The 22,311-nt window shown below is 51.7% G+C and overlaps 1 protein-coding gene across 1 annotated transcript in view; it reads right to left on the minus strand.

Annotated features, from left to right (window-relative positions):
- Positions 1 to 1,711: 1,711 nt before the first annotated feature.
- Positions 1,712 to 22,311, minus strand: part of KLHL24 (kelch like family member 24) — a 65,013-nt gene continuing 44,413 nt past the window's right edge. The window contains exons 7-10 of the mRNA XM_078616775.1: positions 17,787 to 17,905; positions 10,429 to 10,617; positions 9,397 to 9,585; positions 1,712 to 9,221 (exon numbers count right to left, since the gene is read on the minus strand). Coding sequence (XP_078472901.1) covers positions 9,033 to 9,221; positions 9,397 to 9,585; positions 10,429 to 10,617; positions 17,787 to 17,905 — 686 coding nt within the window. The 3' untranslated portion in view covers positions 1,712 to 9,032. The remainder of the gene's footprint in view (positions 9,222 to 9,396; positions 9,586 to 10,428; positions 10,618 to 17,786; positions 17,906 to 22,311) is intronic.

Consider the following 22,311-nt stretch of genomic DNA (forward strand, 5'->3'; position numbering starts at 1 on the left):
CTCCGGACAAGCCCGGCCTACGGCCACGCCCCCTTCCAGAACCTTCAAGCAGGTTACCGGAGCTTCCAAACTGACTCTGCCTTTCACCCTTACCCCAGATACGCCCCCTTATAATTGGTCATCATGTAGTGGATTCAACTGAGTTGCAGATGTACTTCTTGGAGGTAACACATTTATTATAATCAACACATTAACACAAAGGGGTTACTGCCCCTTTACCAGATAACCTAAGGTGGAGGACCACCAGGCTAACTAAGCTAGTTACTGGGAGTAGCTACAACGGACGGTCTTCGTCCACGTGTTGGTGACTTCTTCTTGGACGTAGATCGTAGATCTTCAGATGACAACAGCAACGCTGAGCCCTGGTCCCTGTGTGGACGTGGTTTATATGCTCCCGGGTCGTGGCTGGCCCCGCACCTTCGAGAAACCTCTCGTTGTTTCTCGACCCTTCCCGTAGGATCTCACCCTGACACGTGACCACCCCTGAGCCCCCACCTGGGGCCCCTGTGTAGATCTTACTGGTCACGTGCGTTCCAGTGTCAACCAGAGTGCCATGGCCTGGGGTAGCCTCATCCCATGGCTGACACTCTCACACTCCATCCTGTAAGAGTCGGCACTGCACGCCACGCGTGGTGCCACTGCGCGCTATCCCAGCGCTCACCGAGCCCCCTCTAGGGTTGGTACTACACCCATCTACGGGGTGTACGCGATGACGATGCATCGCACGCCGTGCCTCGCTAGAGCGACATTCACGATGTCGCTACATACGTGATGTCCGTGATGTGAGTACATTGCACGCTGTGCCTCTATAGGGCCGGCACCACACAGTGACATCCGTGATGTCACTACAATTACATAACTTGCCCATAACCGCGATTACCCCTCCAGGCCGACAGGTGGCACCCTGCCATTACACATGCATAACGACAATAATGGGCGATGCTGGTAGATGCTTTTGAGAGGAGAGGTCAGATATGTATAGCTTGTTATTCGAAGCTATGATGGACGACTTCCTTATGGATCACAATAGTTATAGAACGGGTACTATTGCGCTGCAGAAGTTCAATTAATGCATAAGCTCTATCCATCTGTCTGCAATAGGGGGGCGGGGGGAAATAGCAACTCTCTTGTAAAGATGGTCCAATATGAATTCAACTTTACTATCGAGAAAGTATTGCTCTTAGCGACTTAGCGGAAAGAAAACCGGCTAAATCGTTCGAAGAGTTGCCCAAAACTTGGGAGACAAAACCTAGCACTAAAATAATTCGCACCAAAAAAAAAAGTTTATAGCAAGTGCGCCACTCCTTTTCCCCTCGATCGATGATCACGTTTCAAGTTTATATTGTTTAACCAGGTGAGAACTCGAGAGACCAGGTTCGTCTAAATTTAAGTAGTTTAGCGGGTAATTCTCGAAATGTGCCATGTGATGTCACATGTCTTGCTATCGTTGCTATTGAAATACTTTCCAAGAACAAACACATGCTGGACAGAGACACAACAAAATATATGCACATATATTTTTTTATTCCTTTTTTTGTAGGAGACTTTGACTAACACATGGTCAAAAGTCAGAGCTAATTGCACTGCCTATTCAATTCAATGCCAACAAAATCAATGAATTGACTAAACATGTCCTTGGGTGTCGAGTAAAACAAATAAAAAACGATGCATGGTGGGCAGGTGATTAAGAAATATACACGCGGAGTTGACATTGTTTTGAGCTATTTATTAATTAAATACTTTGCATTTTTACAGCAACAACAAAAAAATCACCCGGCGCAAACGCTTTAAAAACGGAAACCGTCGTTTTTTTCCCACAAAGCCAACAACAACAGTATTACACAACGGGCAATGCATATGTGGTAGATTATGAATAACTACGTGAAAGATTAAAAAAAACCTTAACCCCTTAAAGATACACAATGCAACCTTTATCGACAGTCAAAAAACAACCGAGCGGCCCTCTTGAAACAGCTTTTCAACAAACCGAGAACACAAATATTACATAATCTTCATTGCCACAGTTAACGCAAATACACATTCGCCCCCACTGGGAAACCTCCCCAGCGGCCGAATAGCTGCTACGCCAATCCACTAACCTCTCGTGGCTGACATGATAGACATTCTCTTTGGGTCTTTCGGTAAAGTCACGTAAATAGAACAATAAAAAGACAGCTGTATTTTTTCACCTGAAGATGATTGCTTGTGTTGCGATCGAAACGTCGTGATTTTTTTTATTTTTTTATATCTACGTGACTTCACCGAAAGACCCAAATAGTATGAACTCCTGCATTCACGAAAGCTTTAAGTCATGATAGATATTCATCATATGACTGTTTAAATATTTTGCTCATTACAATTTAACGTTACAAAAATACTATGTATCCCTGGTGCCGATCCATAGCACTCGGCACGACTAAATTCCTTGCAGGTGTCCACCCATATACGATTTCGCAGGTGACATACGAGATGCATCACCGCCTTGGGAAGGAAGTGGACGAATGCACTGCATGCACACCGCGCTTGTTTTGACAGTCATATTTGATGATACGTCGTAAACCGTAACACGCATCGGTGAATGCCGAGTGCCCTATGTTATGGTGGTGCTCTTGGCACCAGATGCAACTTGCTGGAGCCATGAACGTGCGGAAAGTCAACAACACATTCAACGCGATTTGCTCACTTTGGCCATTAAGTTGATCACAGGTCGGTCCCACGTGTTTGAAAATGAAAAGTGTGGTGGGGGGGTAATTAAGAATCTCCGATCTGTATTATGCTCGTATTGCTTCTCAAAATAGCTCTTTTCCACTCCACAACCCGAGCCGTGCCGCTGATAAATCGAACGCGCGTCGACTATGTGACCGGCACAATGAACGACAAAGATGATGAAACCAGGTTGCCCCTGGCCCTGCTTGGCCCCAACTCATATTCAGATGTCTCGTGAGACCAGAGCCTCGTGGTTTGGTCCTGGTTCGGTTCGGCTCAGCAAACAGTTGAGAAATCACCCGAACTGTGAGGTGCTCCGGGCTGGCTTGGCTCGAATATGTCAGTGGAAAATGGGCAAAATTGTAATGCCAGTCAATAACAGCGAATGGGGAGGTCCACCAAAAAAAACACATCACCATCACTGGATACACCACCAACAATAAACCATCTGTGATTAATCTTTACAACTCTCACCTGAGGCAAAACTTATGGCTCCATTACGATATATATTTATTTCTTTAATTGGTAGAAACAACGAAATTCACATTAACAATTAGAGAAAATCCACATGTCAATTTACACCACTATTTTGACACGCACGCTTTCTTAGACACAAAATGCAATTAATAAAATGTATAAAATGGGAGAGAAAAAAATGTCAGCAAAATAAAACCATTCAAATTTAATAACTTGAGCCAGTTTAATTCTCTGGCCTTAAAAAAATGAGTTTTAAAATGTAACGACTCGTCAGGAAAGCCACTCCAATTGTCTGAGCAACACGACCAATGGTAAATGTCACGAGTTTAACCGACATTGACACTGCGGACACCAAAAGTCTCGCATTATGTTTAACCCTGGGCTCAAATGTACCCAGAAGGATCCTCAGGAAAAAAACAACTATCTCATTTATATTATCAACATTTCAACTTAAGTCAGACACATACTGTATTTGAAAAAAAAAGAGCAATATTATATTAATTATACAAAATCTATGATAAATATCACAATGTAAATGTTCTGTTATCATCAGCAAGAATGGTAAATAAATCTACTTCCACTCAGGGCCACGCCGATTGCCTCATGAACAAGATCGTTCGACCAGCTCCAGCGATCCAACATATTTATAATATTTTTTAGGGGTTGTTTTACACACTTTCAATCACTGTTTGTACTTTTCAATGTGTTAGTTCGTGCAGAATTGATAAACTTTTACAATTACAAAAACTCCATTTGAAACGTACTGTCATAAAGGGTAGGATGTTGTGTGTGTGTGTGCAATGTGTTCGAAAGCAAACTGTTATTCATAGGATAGTAAATCTTTGTTGTTCTATGTACAATATAATTTCGTATGGTTTACAATGCATTCAGAATGCCGGCAAAAACCAACGCATTTTCAAAAAGTTAAAATGTACAGTTATCGTTGTATTTTATACGCGACGACACACAGCTAAGCTCATCCTGTAACCTTGTTAAATTAGTAAGGACAAAAAAACACATGAACAAACGCCAAAGCACCGGTTAATAAAAGCTTATTTAAGTTTTCTAAACTCCATACACTTTGCTCAAAACACCTCTGTGGGTTCCCATTCACGTCGACCAAGTTTCCTATCGGCAAGCTTCACCGCAAGGACATAAGTGGTGTGTCGGCGACGGTGTTTCAAGTTGTGCTGTACAGTTTTTTGGGTTTTACCTTCACGTCGGACGCTTCATTCCAGGTGCATGCAAAAATGCGGTCACCGCATCGCAGCCCTTCCAGGTGCACTTCTGCGGCCACTGGGAGCTGTGCACTTTGAAATCATCAAGATTGACAACTCACTGCTGCTTTAGAACTGCCTTTCGTGCATTTAGGTTGTTGTCCGTCCCACGCACCTCCGATTAGCACGGTCGGCTACGTACGGCGGTGCGAAAGAAGTTCAATGTACGCAGGCCGCAACGAGCCGAACGCGAGACGTCGCTTCGAACGCCGCGTGGGTACCGCTCGCAAACGCCTTGGGGGGGGGGGTTACTGGCAAGCAAGCGGTCCACGTAGCGGTCCACATTTGCGTGCGATTCTGCCGACACGGGCGCAGCTCCGGCCACACCCGCTTCTCTCCCCGTTGCCTTCAACCTCGGGCCCTCCACGCCGGCTCGCTCGTGGCCTTCCATTGGCTGCGCATCCAGCGTCACGCGCAAGGCGACCTCTGTGTGACGTCGACTCGTCCGACGGTCACGAGGCGCAAGCCCCTCCCCCCCCTCCCACGCCCCTGTGCAAAATGTGTACCACGGAGACAAACCGAGAATTATGCTGATGGCCTTCGACTTTTGAGATTATTTTGCTGCTATAAATGTCCAAATTAAAAGACACTTTGTTGAGCTATCATTTGTGGCCAGGTCGCTTTAGAAAAATAAGTTAACACCTCGGTGGGCTTTGCCTGGAAGGATGCAGATGATTTAGTCTTGGATTTGTATGTGTTTGGGTGATTTGTTTACTTTTATTGTACATTGCACTACTATCCTGTTTATGTATTGTTTGTAGTTGTAACGTTCTTATCCGTCCCTACTGGACATCTGTGAAAAAGAGCTTTTTAGCTCATCGAATTCCTCCAGTAAAAATAAATATCCGGATTCTGTATAGAGGTATGTTGAACTTCCTTAGCACCGTACGTAGCCAACCGTGCTAATCGGAGGTGCGGCGGAAGGACAACACTAAACTTTGGTGGACAAAGCACCAAGGTGTAATATTATGATTTTTTTAATGAATTTTTTTTTGAAAATGCCACGATTGGCACACTGGACAATCAAAAGGTCACCGCTTTGTTCTTCTGGTGCGGCAGTCGAAACGACGGCAACGTTTCTGAACTCGCCACCACCTCTGATCAGCCAGCGGTGTAAACGGGCACACGGCAGTTTATCCATCGGCAGGTCTCGTGTGGTGGGGGTCAAGGTGTGTGGCCAGTTTGTAAGAGTAGGCCACATGCACCGCTGCAGGGGCTCACTCGAGCTCCCTCTCGTACAGGACCTTCCCTGCCGGCAGTGGTGCGATCGGTCACCGCGGTGGCACGATCGGGCATTGCAAGGCTTCACCTTTACTTTCCAAGAACAAAACACTGCTCCCGTAACGTTCATCGACTGGGTCCACCACTCGGCGCGGCATCGACATAATCCACAGCACCGAATCTCGCGCACCCACTCACGAAGCGCCCTACGTGTTCGGCTGATCGCTTTTCACGATGACGGCGCCAGTTACGGCACCGCAGCGGCGGTTCGGTACCATCGGTGGACGCCGCACGGCAACCTTCCCCGGGAGACGCACAGGACTCGTTCCAAACGACGACGGCGACGATGGCGACGATGGCGACGAAAACACAACCGAGCGGCATCGCAGAGGTCAAAGAAGGGCCGACCGCTCCCTGCTGCAGAACTCCTTATAGTCGTCAACAAAAACGTCGGTGCAAAAAATGGGCACATTTAAACAATGGGCACCACAGAGTTTCCCCGGGCGTCAGCAATCTTTTTTTCCCCATTCAACATTTTTTTTTACATTTAACATTGACCGTCGTGCACCCCGCCGCCGCTCCCGTTTAAACAAGGTCACTAGGAGGGGCCAGGATTGTGATCCCAGCAAGCCCCGCCTTGCAGAGAGAGCGAGTGCTTTTATGCAAATCCTATCAAATAGCACGGCTGCAGCACAGCAGCGCTTGCGTATACCAAGTGACGAGCACGCAGACCGCAACGGGCCACGTGTCTCTGCGTGCACGTACAGCCACTGCGATAGATGGCAAAGACCCCCCTCCCCCCCTGTGTAGCCTTAACGGACTGTTGGGGCAAGTGCCGTTAGCGAGCAGCACCTATGAAGGCCGGCACGGCACACGAAGGGGTGGGTGGCCAGCACCACGCCCGGCCGCCTTTGTCTCCCTGGTGGCGATGTTTACGCACCGGCTCCAGGTACTCATTTGAGGCCGAGTCAACCGAGGGGAGGCCCAGGACCGGTTCAGATAATCGTCACCGGTGTTGGCCGTGAGCGGGAATCGAACTCGGGTCGCTAGGTCCATAGCACAGTGTGCTAACCGCTGCACCACCGCTCCCCACAGCTATACACAAACACACACATCATAGGCTGTTATCGGTGACATTTGTCAGAGCGTGGCCAGGAATCGCCGGGTTCGCAATGCAGTATGTGTGTACACTGAACTTCTTTCGCGCCGTACATAGCCAACCGTGCTATTCAGAGGCGCCGGGGAAGGACCACAACAACTTGACACAAAAAGCCGTTCTAAAGAAACTAGGTTTCAATAAAAAAATTAGATTTCAGTGCGCCAACTGCTCCCGTGCCATCAAAATATAATCCACTAATTGAATCAATCCTCTTCAACTATAAAAACAATGGGTTATTGTCGATGTTGAAAGGGGCCTTCGACCCCAGCACATGTCCGCTCAGAGAAGCCCACAGCGTACCTCGGACCAAGGGCTGCTGCACGAGATCTCCCCGCGAGCACTTCAACGGCCTCCGTTCTCATCCCCAGCGATAAATCTTAACCCTTTCCCGTTCCGAGAGGACTGCAAGTTGCAGGGTGGGGTGTCCCGCTCACCGTTGAATCTCGGAACACGCAAGCGGTTCAGCGTTTTAATTTATTTAGAGCGGCGTAGCACCGTGGCTTTTAAAGAAATTGCACTCGCCGCAGAGAACTGTCGCGTCACGAACGCACTCTACGATAGCTGGTGCCAAACTCTGTCACACACCTTGTGGGAGCTTCGGTACCGATTAAGTTATTTTATTTTAGTATTTGTATGCATGTTGAACTAGTTTCGCACCGTACGTAGCAAACCGTGTTAATCATACGTCATCGGAACGGAATCAAAAGAAAAACTGATGACATACGTGGACGTACACGCACGTCATCGGAACGGGAAAGGGTTGATGCCCCATTGCCAGAAGCGATTTTTGAAAAATGCTGAACGCAGGCAATCAGAAAGAGCATTGCCTTCAAGTGCATCAAGTGACAGTAAAAGGCATGTTCGTGGATGGTATTGTTTTTGATCTGCTATCATTGACTGCTTATTTAGTTCTTGGTGGTACATGTTAATACATACTTGGTGGTATATTTTTCTTTTCAAATATTTTTTTCAACAAATAGAAATGTTCAAGAATTCGGGTTTGTGTTGGGGTAGAAACTAAAATGAAAAAAATCTCCATATCGACCGTCGTTTTTCGAACGCAACATTTTCCCCAACTTAAATATACACAGGGATTTTTATATTATAAATGCGTTATAAATACGCATTTGACTAATGCCCACCCAAAAACCAGCCACAGAAACGATTCCCAGACCTAAGGCCACGCGCTAACGGGAGACCCTGACACACGCACGCACACACAGCAGAGAGCTCGCAGCTCTTGCCACGTGGCGCTCACACGACCTGACAGCAGGATGCTAATGCCAGGCAATAAGGCAGCCCCGCAGGGACGTGGCACAGCACCCCCCCACAGCGCCACTGGACTGCATAATCAGGTTAACGTGAGAGCGGCGCTCAGAGCTGCCGTCGAACGCAACGGCCACGGTTCACAGACTCGCAGGGGAGAGAAAGAGAGAGAGCCTGGCTCTCCGGCGTCGCCTGACACGTGCGTAATTGTCCATGCCAAAACAACAGCACGGCATCTCCACGTGCAGCCGAGTTTTTTTTGTTTGTTTGCGTGGTCTAGGCGTTAAGTTCCGGTGCGGCCGCCGCAGCGCTCGCTCGGTGACGATCGTCTCCAGGCGCGCGCGTGTCGTGTGTGCGTGTGCACAGTGTGTTTTTTAATCGGGCTGCTTCTCCATTGAGTGTGCCGCCCATCGATGGACTTCGCCTCGGCAGCGTCTGCTCGGTGTGCGCGCAGCTTGGCCTCACTTGGCTGACCGATGAGCGGATGCGACAAGTTGCGCGGAAGAATTTCGCCCTTGCTGCCCTGGTCCTCCAAATGGAGCCGCGCCAATGACGTGCACGGCTTGAGGCCGCGTGTAGACGGCGTGGCGACGCTGCGCTTGATTTGTACCAACTCGAGTCACGTGCAACGGGGGGGTCATTAACCCCGCACCTGGCCCTGCTTACCCCCCCCCCTCTCCCGAATCAGTCCCACGAGGGCTCCGTGCCGTAGCCCCCCTCGGATGCACCAGCGGAAGAGGGGCGCTCGTAAGCGGCCGCACACGAGATCGACGGCCGTGGGGTCGCGACGCACGGTGACGCCGGCGGCGCCGGATGGAGGAGAGGGGCGGCAGCGGGGCTGCGGTGAGGGGGCCGGGCGGCAGCGGCCACGCGTCGGGAAGGCGAGGGAGGGCGGGGGGGGGGGCGGGGCGTGTGGGGCGGGGGCCTCAGTGCTTGTGGTGGCGGTGGATAGAGACGCAACCGTGGTAGCAGATGGGCCGCGGCATGGCGGCCACGCCGGTCAGGATGCCCGAGCCGGGGTCGTAGCACAGCACCGTGTCCATGGCCTCCCCGCTCTCGCTCTTCCCGCCCAGGATGAAGATCTTGCCGTTGCACACCGTCATGCCGCAGCTCTCCTGGGGGTGGGGCGGGGAGCAGGGAGGGAGGGAGGCAACTCGTGTCAGAGCCATCCCCCGGTAGCAGGCCCCCGGGTGACAAAAATGAGAACGCCAACCGTTCTGTCCGCGCGGGATCGAGCGTTTCCCCCTCTTCTGGGCGCTCCGGGTTGGGCGGGGGGGAGGGTCACCCTACCTGCTTGCTAAAGGTGGTGGCCACGTTCATCCAGTAGTCCTCCAGGGGGTCGTAGCAGAAGATGTTGTTGGTGAGCCCTCCGGAGACGTAGATGAGGTTGTTGAGGCACACGGCGCTGATGCAGCGCTTGGCGATGGGGATGGAGGAGCGCAGTAGCCAGGTGTTGGTCGCCGGGTCGTAGCACTGCACCTGGATTTAACAGCGAGGAGGAGGAGACGGGTGATGCAGGTGATGCGCCGTGCTCGGCCATCGGAATATCAGGAGGAGCAAGCCGGCTTCACTTTGTATCCGTACACGTGTTGCCTACTACGGTGCTGTGAAATTCAAGGGCAGTTTATGGGTCTCTCTGTAAACCTATGGGTCTCTATAGGAGTCTAGGGGTTTCTGTGTGAGTCTATGGGGTCTGTGCAAGTCTATGGGTCTCAATACGAGTCTCCGGGTTCTCTCTGCACGAGTCAAAAATTGGCCAACCATTAGGATTGCATTTGCATTAACTTTACGTGTCTCTCTCTCTCTCTCTCTGTTTTCGCGTGGATTTTTCTCCGGGTCCTCCGGTTTTTACCTCCACATTTAGAATCAACATCGCGCGTTTAGAGTATTTTGCTGCTATACATTTCCACGCGAAAAGCCACAGAAATATCATTTGCCAGGTCACTTATGAAAAATACCTATATATAAGTCGTGGCAGTCCGTGCGCAAACAAAACTATTTTTATTTTACCAGGTAAGATCCACTGAGCTGTATAGCTCTTTTTAAGAAGCGACCTGGCCACAAATAATAGCTCAACGAAGTGGCTTATCACGTGAAAATTTAGAGCAGCAAAATTATCTAAACAATCAATATGCATTTTTCCTAAATGTGTAGGGAAAAATCCCCTCCACCACAGTGAGAGAGGGACACCGCAAACTCCAAATATACAGCAGGCGTCAGGGTCGGGACCGAACCCACGACCTCCTGCACACCAGGCGAGGTAGGTAACGTCTCCTAGCCACCGCGGCACAAAACGCACGCCCGCGGCGTTCGGCGGCCCACCTTGTCAGAGCAGGTGTTGTCGTCGGGGCCTCCGCCAATGACGTAGAGGCGGTTCGAGCAGCTGGCCACGGCCGGCGAGCTCACGGCCTCCTTGAGCGGCGCCACGTCTGTCCAGCGGTTGGCGAACGAGTCGTAGCACTCGACGCTGCTCAGGCGCGTCTGCCCGTCGTAGCCGCCCACGGCGTACACCTGCGAGCGTGCGAGCGCAAGTCAAACACAACGGGTCGCTGACCCCGCAGTCGCCTTCTAACAGGCTGCTGGGAAGCGTGCCGAGTAGCGTCGGCGAGTAGCGCGGTTGGATACGTACGGTGTGAAAGAAGTCCAATATACATACGTACACATACATCACACGAACTCCAGCCATGCTCGGTAGCGGCTTTTGGCTGGCCATCGAACAAAGGCGGTCACCGGCATTGCGCGTGTTCAGATGCGTCACTGCGGCCGTCTGGAACGCTCTTCTTTCTGCTAATAGGAAGCCACTGGAGCTATGCCAAACCCACTTGCCACTGTTAAGGATAGTCATTTGTTGAGGCTAGTTATATGTTGAGGCTAGTTATATGTTGAGGCTAGTCATCTGTTGAGGCTAGTTATAAAATGGATGCGATTGCAGGGCTGAACCTTTACTTGTCAACAAAAGGGGAATTCCAACGCTCGGTATTGGGGTTTTGCAAATATCAAGCACTTGACCAATGCAGGCTTTGATGCAAAAACACACACACAATTCCGGATTCTTCCGGAGCACCTCAGATATCGATCGACCAGGGTTGCACCACCGTGCCAACAACAAACGCGTGTCGGAGTGAGAGTGGCGCGTGCCCGCCGGTATTCGGCGCGTTCGGTGATGCCACGGGCATCCACGCCGCATGAGGCTCGAGGCGCTCTTTTTTTTGTTCAGCGCGACCGCGACCTCCTGTCATCCTCCGTGCCTTCACTCAAATATCCTCTCACAGCAGCCAGCCGTGAGAATTCCTTTATGCGAATTATTATTCGAAGTATTATCCTGGATGATCAAACTCAAAATATCCACCCCTACTCCCGTACTTAACCCTTTCCCGTTTCCGAGACATCTGCAAGTTGCAGGGTGGTGGGTCCCGTTCACCGCTGAATCTCGGGAAGCGCGAGCGCTTACCGTTAATTTTATTTATATAAGCGTAGCGCCGCTGTTTCTAAGGACATTGTATAGTGCTCGCCGCAGAGAACCGTAGTGCCACGGCCACACTCTACGATGGCTGGCCGCCAAACTGTGCCACACGTCCACCTTCCCGCATGGCCTTTTATTAACCATACCGTTTGAGAATCGTACGTGACGTACACGTCCGATGACGTATGTACAGGTACGCCATCGGAACGGAATCGGAAGAAAAATCGATGACGTACACGTAAATACGTCATCAGAACGGGAAAGGGGTTATGTTCTTCTTCTCTCACCTTCCCCTTCCCACATAAAAGTCCACACACCCCGCTCGCGGTCCCCACTCGGTGGGGCAGCAGTGAGTTCCTCTAAACTCACGTGCACATCATTCGGGACCGATGTCCGCGGAGTTTCTGTACCCCACCCCTACGTCGCGGTTTGTGCTCTGTACTGGGCTCCGACTGAAAAATAATAAAAAAATGAAAAAAACAGAACTCAAATTTTTTATTCACGTTGTTCTGGAGAATGACAAATAACAAAGCAGACGAGAAGACGTCTCCTTCCTATGTTCATCTCTCCACGTAAAAAAAAAATGGTCTGTAAACAACGGCCTTCCGGGAGTGCGCAATTTCAGCAAGCATTGATTCAAGTACAAGCAAACTTTGGATTGCTTGACACAGAGTGTCTCATCAGCCTTGCTTGACCGAGATGTTCATGGCAAGGACCCTCAAATGTGAAACTAATTTGGTGACAGACCCTATCACAATCTGAAAGAGTAGTGGCGGTGCCGAGGGCAGAGGTCAGCACTGCACAGCCCACACCGTGGCTGTCGCGAGTGATCTCCCAGCGCTGACCGATGTCCGTACCCACACGGGACGACGCCGTCTCATCGCGACCTCGGGCACGCCGCCACGTGCCGAGGCAGCGCAAGTCGTGGCACGAATTCAGACCCGGGACGCGCCATCGCCTCGAGTGGTCTCCTGGCCGCTGACAACCCTGACGGCGCCCACAATAAGTCCCGTGCCCCGGCTGGCCAGCCTCGTTGTTTGCGAGCATTTTTTTACGGGCGTCTCAAGCGGACTGAGCCGTGGGGTCCATTCCTGAAATTCCCCGTTAAGTTTAACGGTGGCACGCAGCGCTACGAGACGCTGACGTGGTTTAACGGTCTGCACGCTGAGCTTGCAACCCGGAGGTTGCCGGTTCTTTACCGTCGCTCGCCGCGGCAGTCGAAGCAACGCGAGTTTTCCCCGCCCCCCCCGCCTCTGTCCATCAGAACTGTATAAGTTACATGATTGACAGGGCACGCTGTGGTCGGCTAAAGTGTGGGTGTCCCACCTCTAATAAGGACATCTGGCCAGCGTGGAAGCATCGTCCGAAATACCCCCTGGAGCGGTGGTTCTCAAGAGTCTAGTAGTCCTGGACCACCAGATGGTGAACCTCCAGGTGGGGTGCACGGGGCTGTGATGTCAATGCAGGCCGATCCGGACAATAATGACAACGTTTATACCTCTCGTTATGGACATTAATTCATATTTTATGTCGTGATATTTAATTTAAAGACTAAGTTAGGTAAACTACCCTGATGAGACTACTCTAATCATTTTTATAACGTAGATATTTGGGTTAGGTCGCATAAATATGAATGCGTCGTTAAAACCACCACCACCCGACGCAGCCCATCAGTAAGGTCTGTCACGTACACAGAACGTGCCAATCCGTTACTAGCACAGCACACCGGTGTGTAGAGAGAGAAGTGAATGATTTTCATCACCAGGGGGGTTTGGTGGGTGGGCTGGGTGGTCCGTGGAAATGTTTACATCGGCCGAGTGGGTCCGCGGGCCCAAACAAGTTTGAGAAACACCGCTGTAGAGAGACGCTCTCTCAAAGCTCCAGTCCCGTCCGCCAGCGGTGGCGTGGCCAAGCAAATTCAAGGGCTGCACCTTCACGTTTTAAATCCCCACAAATAAAGCTGCAGCATCAGAGCTTATCCCAGGCAGTCCGAAAAATTCCCGGACAATAAAAAAAAACTTTAATAATACCACGGCCGTGCAAATTTATTTTTGGAAACAACAGCCGGGCGGGTGGTGACAGCGGTGAGGGGGAGGAGAGTGGGAGAAAGGCCGTCGCGCGACGCGGCTGGGGAGGCGTTTGCTGCGTCGCTACCAGCACCGCCGGCTTGGCAAACATCTGCCAAACGCGAGCGTCGTTCGGCTGCACAAGCCGCCACTTGTTCGTTGGGGAAAAAAATTAATGAAATAAAGAGCGGTTGCGTGAGATCGCACGCAGGGAGCTTGTCTGCGACGCGGCCGCGGCCGCATCCCCATGCCAACGAATGAGTGCGGCACTACCGCCACCGTTAGCCGCCCGTCGCGCTTGCAAGCCCGAGCCCCCGAAATCCGCACGCTCGAATGTCCGTGGTCACCGACATTTTAGCTCCTTGCAAACTTTCGTAAAAAAAAAAAATCCTCACGTGTTTTCTCGATTGCGCTATTAACGTCACGTTACGAGAGGAAGAACCCGATTTCTCGCAGAACGGCCGCAATCCTTCCCCTCTTGCAGAGCGGTCCACGGAAATGGATATCACACAACTACTTCAGCGATTGCCCTTGAATAACCTCTAGTGCCCACAGTAGGGGGCAGCACTTTCTTTGGCGTTTGTTGCCGTGGGGGGGGGGTGGGGAACAGAAAATCCGCAAGAATTCAGATTTGGCTTGACGAGACTGGACGTAGTGGCAGGGGGGGGGGTGTGGGGCCCGCAGCCGCAGCCAAGTGGGGACCTTGCGTAGGGGGTGGGGGGTGAAAATGTACATGGGTTGAGGGGGAAAAGGGGGGTGGTGGGGAGGGGGGCAAGATAACTAACACACTAAGGGGAAACAGCCTGACGCGTGGACTTTAAAGGCGGTGAACTGGAGCCGCGGCAAGTTATCAAACGGCCCCGGAGGCACCTCGGGGGAGACGCCGACGCTGCGTCCAGCTGATGTCTGTGGAGCGGGCTTCTCTGCCGGGAGTTTAGGAGTTTTTTCCACGCGCGCGCTGTGAGGAGCCGGCTCCGCGCTCTATCGCACGCGGGCTCGCGGCTGCGGGGCTCGTTGGACGTATCGCGATGGGCACGTGACCCCCGCGCGTGCTGGCGTGTGCGTGTGTGCAGCGCGTGAGCTCCTCTGCGACAACAGGATGCGCGTAATCGGCGTGCGAGTGGGAGAGAGTGGGTATCAGAAAATGCGTGTATTTTTACATTTGACGGACTGTGCGTGCGCACGTACATATATATGCGTGTCCTTTGAAAAAAAAAATCTGATTTGTCCGTGTAACGCTCAGCGGCGCCCTGGACTTGCAATCCGGAGGTCGCCGGTTAAATTCAATCTCCTGGCGCGGCACTTTACAACAACAGGGGACGACTTTTATTAAACCCATCCCGCCCGTGCCTCCACTCACCCAGCATGATGAATGGGTTCGCCACAATCGATCGATCGGCAGGTCCCGCGTGGTGGGGGAAAGTGTGGGTACTTGCGCCTGTTCTAAGATTTCCGGCCAGCGAGGAAGAGTAGGCCAAAAACACCCTCGAGCGGGCGGGGGGGGGCTCTTTAGAGCTCCCTCTGGTGGAGGCCCTTACACTGAAAGTGGCGTGAGGACGCAATTGCAGGGCTGCGCCTTTAACCTATATTTACACTTGCCGGAGTGTGCGCACGCAAGTGTGTGTGTGTGTCTTTTTTTAGATTAGGTTTTAAAATAACTGTTAAAGCCACCCCTACCATTCAATTTCCCCCCTCTCCCCTCTCCTGCTCTTCGCAATCTTTAGTTCTACAGATCCAGTTTCCATATTCAATCCACCTGTACACGAAACAGTCTAACCGTGGCATTGCCTAATTCTTATTCTTCTTCTTGCTGCTGATGTAGATGCAGAGCAGCAACTGCAATGTCACATTCAGGTGGACAAGCCCACATAACGGCGTCAGGAGCATCGCTGCGATGTCTCCTTCGTGTTTGTGGATCGGCGGGCATTGCATCGTTATATACGCTGTACTGTGCGGTGTGTTCTTGGTGACCACAGTTGCACACTACTGGAAAGTTAAACATTTTCCATCTGTGCATCAGGTAGCTGCATCATCTGCTGTGGATGCGGTTGAGGGTGGACCATGAGCTTCGTGGAAGATCAAACCCAGCGATCTTCTGCGTTGGGTATTTTACAAGGCATTTGTTTTCGAGTTCTTTTGAACTCCATTCAGCTCTCGAAGCAATTGACAGGGTGTTAAAATATGCCGCTTTCGCTTGCGGTCCACACATGCCAACGATAACATCCACTCGCAATGCTCAACTTTGAAACCAAATGCTTGCTATTCAAGTGTGAGGTGCATCTTGGCTCATCTTACTGGTGCCGCTGTGTGCCGCTGTGCCCCGCTGTGTGGCTCTGTGTCGCCCTGTCTCCCCGTGTGTCCCCGTGTGTCCCACTGTGCTCCCCTGTGTCCCCCTGTGTCCCGCTGTGTCTCCATGTCCCACTGTGTCCCCATGCGTCCCGCTGTGCAATAGACAAAGAACGATTCACCGCTCATTCCGATTCAACGCATTGTGGGGTGTCGTGTTTCAACTCGTGAAAGCCCTGTTATCCGGCATCCACGGGGAATGGGGGGTGCCGGTTAATCAAACATTCCGGTTATCTGAGAGTTATACTGAGAGTTCACCACATTCTCCGAGCACATACAACTTTTCGAGAAATAAACTTAAGTCTACATTTTAACTAAGATATACGAAACTATCTACAAAAAAAATGTAGGATTTTTGTTTTTACTAAATTTCCCTGTACAAGAATACGGGTAAACCATATGGGTTGACAGATATGGGATAACAACAGAGATTTTTCTGTCAAAATATATTTTATGTTGTGGTGAATGCCTCGACTTGCGTGACACAAATACACGAAGCAGATACCAAGGGCAGAATCGATTCCCACGCGAGGCATTCGATGCACGCATCGCGAGCGTACGAATCCATGTTATTCGATTAATTGCCGCACCGCTGCAATGCTTTTGCTGGCCCACAAACGCATACCGTGTCAATCCATATGGTTTACCCCGTATTCCTGTACAGGGAAATTGAGTTTTAAAGTCCATACGGTGTACAGCCGTTTCGATACGGGCAAAAAAAATGTGTGTCTATTTGTTTGTGTTTCTCCCTTGCAATTGGACTTTGTAGGATGAACGTTGATATTTATAAGGGCACGGGGTGACCAACAAGGGCTGATTTGGTCTGTATTAAGGTAGAGAACTGATCAGGGGTTCACAGGGATGACAACGCTACAGCCGGGTTCATGCAGAATGGCTTCAGGCGCATGATTAAATGTCACGGCCGCCCACAGCAACGATCGAGAGACTCCACGTGCGGAGTGGGCGCTGATGTGCAGCTACGTTCGCGAGGTCGCTCCTTCTCCTCAGAATCCGAATATGTAGATATACTGGAGGAATCGGATGAGCGATAAAGCTCTATTTATTTTTACAGATGTCCATTAGTTTTCACTGACGTCCAGTATTTTCACAGATGTCCCCGATAGCCTGGATCTCCCTTCCCCCCAGCCGTCTGTGCTGTCAACTTCCTGCCTCTGATCAAGTCTGGGCTCAAGTCGTCCTCAATTCCTCTGCCTATGGGACCAGCTTCCGCGTTCTCTATACAAAATAAATGTGCCCCCATAAATGTGTTTTTTCCGCACGGTGTCTTCAGATCCGGTTTCATCGTATTGCAAATAGATAAATGAGCAAGACAAAATGCTTCTTTCCCATATCTGTCTCATCTCACGTAAAAAAATATAAAAGTTTGACACAACCCATTGGAACATACAGAGCCTTTGGGGGGGGGGGGGGGCGAAATTTCAACGGCGTGGTTCAGCACAAGCAAGACTCTGGACCGGTTTCACCAGCAGAGCCAGGCTCGCTTGAACCAGCGGTGGCAAACTGCCAGACGTTCATCGGCAAGGAGCCCTCCCTTGTTAAGACACGGGCCCTAATTCAACGCAAAACCGACAGAATATACGTAACACACAACAATCATTGGCGCCGCCTCGGAGACTTTACAGGAGGCATAATGGCTGCTCATTTGTTCTCTCGCCTACGTCATCGCAGACGACTCGGCGGAGGCCTTCATCCAGCAGCGGGATCGATCACGGCCGATCAATCCCCCGCTGGATGAGGAACTACGATTCCAAACGGCGCCGCGACGATCGCGGAGAGCGGCTCACCTTCCCGTGCAGCACGGCCATCTTGTGCCGCCATCTTCCCTTTGCGAGCGACGCCACGCGCACCCACACGTTGAGCTGCGAGTTGTACATCCACACGTCGCGGCTGTTGATTCGTCCACCTGCACAGAGGCATGGGGGGGGGGGGGGGGGAGGCGAGGGGGGGAGCAGGAGCAACACACGAGGGACGGTCACACGAAACTCAAGCAGAGTACGGGGCCCACCTTGGGGGCGACCGGAGCATCGAGCGGCAATGTACGGACGAGGGCACCCACCTGCAAAGGAGAATCGGGAGGAATCCGATGAGCTATGAAGCTATTTTTCACAGATGTCCAGTAGGGCCAGGTCAGAACGTTACAACAACAAACAGTACAACACACGATAGGAGTGCAAAGTATAGGAAAGGTAAATTTTATGTTATATATCTTTTTTGTATATTACCAGGTAACGCCCACTGAGCTACGAAATTATTTAACTTATTGAGTTCCGGATGCGATCCGCGAATAGCCAAAATTGCGGATAGCAAGTTCGTGAATAATGAGGGAATTGTGTCGAGCGATGGATTGAATCCCACTGTGCAGAGCTTGCAGTGTGACCCCCTCTGTGGACTTTCTCTGCACTCCGGTTTCCTCTCACATGCCTGACATTCAACAATGAGCGTGCTCCATCATCTCAATGGGGAACCCTCCCGCTGAGAAGAGTCCCGGACAAACCAGTGGTAGCCTCATTGGAGAGGCGGTAGACACAGAGAGAGACAAAATTAGACACCGAGAGACAGAGAAGAGGAGACAGAGGAAGACACAGAGAGCATGGGAGACGAGAGACACTGAGAAACAGCGAAACGGAGAGTGTCTTTCGATATAACAATGGGTTTTACCATTTCCGGCAATAAAAATGGTGTCAAGATGCCAAACAGAATCCTTATTCAAGGAGTCCTGGTCTGCAGTAACCACACACAGTACTTGTGGTGAACATGCAAACAAAAAACATGCTCTGGTAGTGTATGATGATGCATTGTCTTTGAAACCGATTGATTATCAGGGCATGGCTTTTTGTTTGCATGTTCGCCACAAGTACGTAATGCAGGCAGGACTCCTAGAATAAGGATTCTGTTTTGGTGTTTTAACATCTGGACACAACTGTTTTATTGCCAGAAAGGGTAAAACCTGTTGTTATATTTTAACGCTGGCAAGAAAGGTCACCATATTGTCTGTCGAGTTTACCCAAAATATCATCTCAAAATATACGTTCTCTTTAGATTTGGCCAAATAATGAAATAGGCTTCCGATATTCGGAACAGGAATGACATTTTATTAACGTACCCCCCCTCCCCCTCATAACCATGGCAAAAAAAACCCCTCTCTCATTCCACTTCTCCACGTCGACAACAACAAAAACCCCCCGCTCGCTTTTCCTCCAGTCACGGTCTCGAATGGTCCGTTGCCAGGCAACGCAGAGCGAGGCGCAACTGAGAGGCTGGGGGGGGACGTGAATAATGCACGCGGAGACGCGTGCCTTGCGCCCGGCGGTCAAGCGATGCCGGGGCGTGCAAAACGATTAACCCTCTCCCCATTGGGATGACACACGCGTACGACGCGTACATCGCACGTGTGTACGTTATGGGGACGTGTGTACGTCATCGTACACGTCCACGTACGTGGACGTTATCGGAACGGAATCGGAAGTAAAAGGCCACGCGGGAGGGCGCGTGGCGCAGTTTGGCGCCGGCCATCGTAGAGTGCGGTCGTGCCGCTGCGGTTCCTTGCGGCGAGCACGGCGTACTTAAAAACAGCGGCGCTGCGACGCCTCGCCGAATCAAATTAACGTCGCGTCGCTCGCGCGTTCCGAGATTCGGCGGTGAACGGGACACCCCCACGCTGCAACTTGCAAGACGTACTCGGAACGGGAAAGGAATCAGCGATCGTTGTTTTTCACACTCTTGGTTTAGGAACGGCAACAACTACAGTTTCCTTTTTAAGAGAGGGTTACGAGGTGGCTGATAATCGGGGATGCCGCGGCACCATGACAAGATCCCGTGAGTCGCCGGTTCGGGAGCCGTCACGGTGGCTAGGAGATGTTAACTACCTCGCCTGGTACGCAGGAGGTCGTGGGTTCGATCCCGACACTGACGCCTGCTGCTGTATACTTGGAGTTTGCGTGTCTCTCTCGTCGTGGTGGTGTGGATTTTTCTCCGGGTCCTACGGTTCCCCCCCCCCCACCGCATTAAGAATCGGCATGCGTTTAAGAGTATTTGGCTGCTAGAAATGTCCACGTGATAAGCCACTTCGTTGAGCTACCTTATGTGGCCAGGTTGCTCTGGAAAAAGAGATACGCATAGCTCAGCAGGCCCTGCCTGGTAAAATAAAATTTGTTTCGTTTATTAGGAACCTTCCAGCGGACCGCGCACGAAACAAAACCTGCATCCCGAAGGCTGAGCGGTCAAAACCTAACTTGGGGAGGGGGGGGGGGTTGACTCGGCTCGCTATGGACAAAACCAGAACCACGTTGTGAGCAAGTCGACAGTGGGTGCACTAATCGTGCTGCCAATAAAAAAGGCTGTTACTGGTGTATGGGTTGCGTGTTAAAAAAAAAAATGTTTATATGGAAACGCAAATATGGGAGAGGGGTGGCGTTGTTATGCACCTACTTCTCTCAATAGGTCAACATGTCAATAAACACAGTCCCTGCTGGATCGATAGGCGACGCATGTATGTTGTATGTTGAACTTCTTTCGCACCATGCGCAGTTAGCCGTGCTAATCGGAGGTGCCGGCGGGGGGGGGGGAAGGACAACAAACTAAACACAAAAAAACAGAAAGATAAAAAAATGCACAGCTCCATTGTCTTCCAAATATTGGAAGGAAGGTACGTTCCAGACGGCCGCAGAAGTGCGTCCGAAAGCGTCGCGATGCGGTGACCGCCGCCTTTGTTCGATGACGAGCAGCCGAAAGCCGCCGCCGCCGCAGGGGCCGCTGCCGCCACGAGAACGACCGGAGTCCGCGTGGCGATGGTTTACGCTCCTTGCCGAGATCGGCACGGCCGCTTCGCAGCCTTCACACAAAGCACAGCGGCGTGTGCCCATGCTCCGCACACGCTGCTAAATAGGGCTTCATTATACAGCAATAATTGGGCTCCGGCAAACACAACAATTTATAGCAGCAGTGTCTGAAGGCTGGGGGGGGGGAAGGGTCAGAGAGAAAGTGGGCGAGCGAATGGAACGCTCCGAGAAGCAGCAGCAGCGCACACGATGACTACACACGGCTCAAGCGATTGACCCATTTCTCCTTGTCGCCGCTGCGTACGACGGCGGGGGAGCCGATCAGCAGGGTTCGTGCGTACGCGTCGGGGTTGCAGAGCGAGCCGGCGGACGGCCTAGGGGGCGGTAGCCTCGTGGGTGAAAGCGACCGCTGGTGAACGATCGCAGTGGCGCTTGCGCCGGGCTAGGTGCAACTGCGTGGCCACGTCAAGCGTCGAGGGCTCACTGGCGGGGGGTCACGGGACAGATTGTTGAGGCGAGTGCTGTTATCAAGCACCTATGGAGGCCGACACGGCACATTGAGGGGGTGAGTGGCCACCGAACCACGCTTACCGCAACGGGTACTCATCATTTGGGGCCGAGTCGACCTAGGGGAGGCCCAGGACCGGCTCAGATATTCGTTACTGGTGTTGGCCGTGAGCGGGAATCGAACTCGGGCCGCCGGGTTCGTAGCGCTAACCACCGCTTTGGCAGCAAACACACATGCACACACAACACACGCACGCACACGCACGCGCGCACAACGCACACGACACGCCGCCATGGAAGCGGGCAGGGGAAGGCGGCCAAGCTTCATCGAGGCCGAATCAGGAGCAGCCAATTATTCCTCTGCACGCATTTGCATCGAGTATGCAGCGCGCGGCATACTCGATGCAGATACGTAAGCGCGGCACGGCACGAGCAGCGCGAGCAGCGTGGCAGAGGTCTGTCGGCGGTGGCTGCGGCCGCACGTGCGGAACTCTGGGCCTCCTGGCGGACCGAGATAAGGACGCCGACAAAAGAGGCCGTGCAGACGCAGCTGGTGCGGGCATGATAGCGGCAGCAGTCACGGCCTCAATGCGCCCCTTTCCGACTCTGCTGCACGAGGAACGCTCAGCCAGGGATGGGGGCGGGGGGAGGAATGTAATCAGCTACACAGTCCAGAAAAATAATTACGCTGGGCTCTAATTCTGTTGCAAAAATAAATAAAAATTTCAACGTATTGTGTTGGCAGTGGGAGCACGTCCATGGTGGAACAAAAGCCAAAAGGTAACAGTGCAGCTCTGAAACTTCCTGCTCATGCCACTGCAGGCAGAAGGGCCTCCATGAGAGGGGGAGGGGCTCGTAGAGAGCCCCTCGAGAGGGTGGATCGAGGATCACTTTGATAAGAGAACGCACGCAGGTTGGCGGTGGTGAGATGTTAACTCCTTCGCCTGGTATGCAGGAGGTCGTGGGTTCAATCCTAACCCTGACGCCTGCTGTTCATTTGCGCGTTCTCCCCGTGGATTTTTTT

Source organism: Lampetra planeri, chromosome 51 (assembly GCF_965212315.1).
Source record: "Lampetra planeri chromosome 51, kcLamPlan1.2.h2, whole genome shotgun sequence".
Lineage (NCBI taxonomy): Eukaryota > Metazoa > Chordata > Hyperoartia > Petromyzontiformes > Petromyzontidae > Lampetra > Lampetra planeri.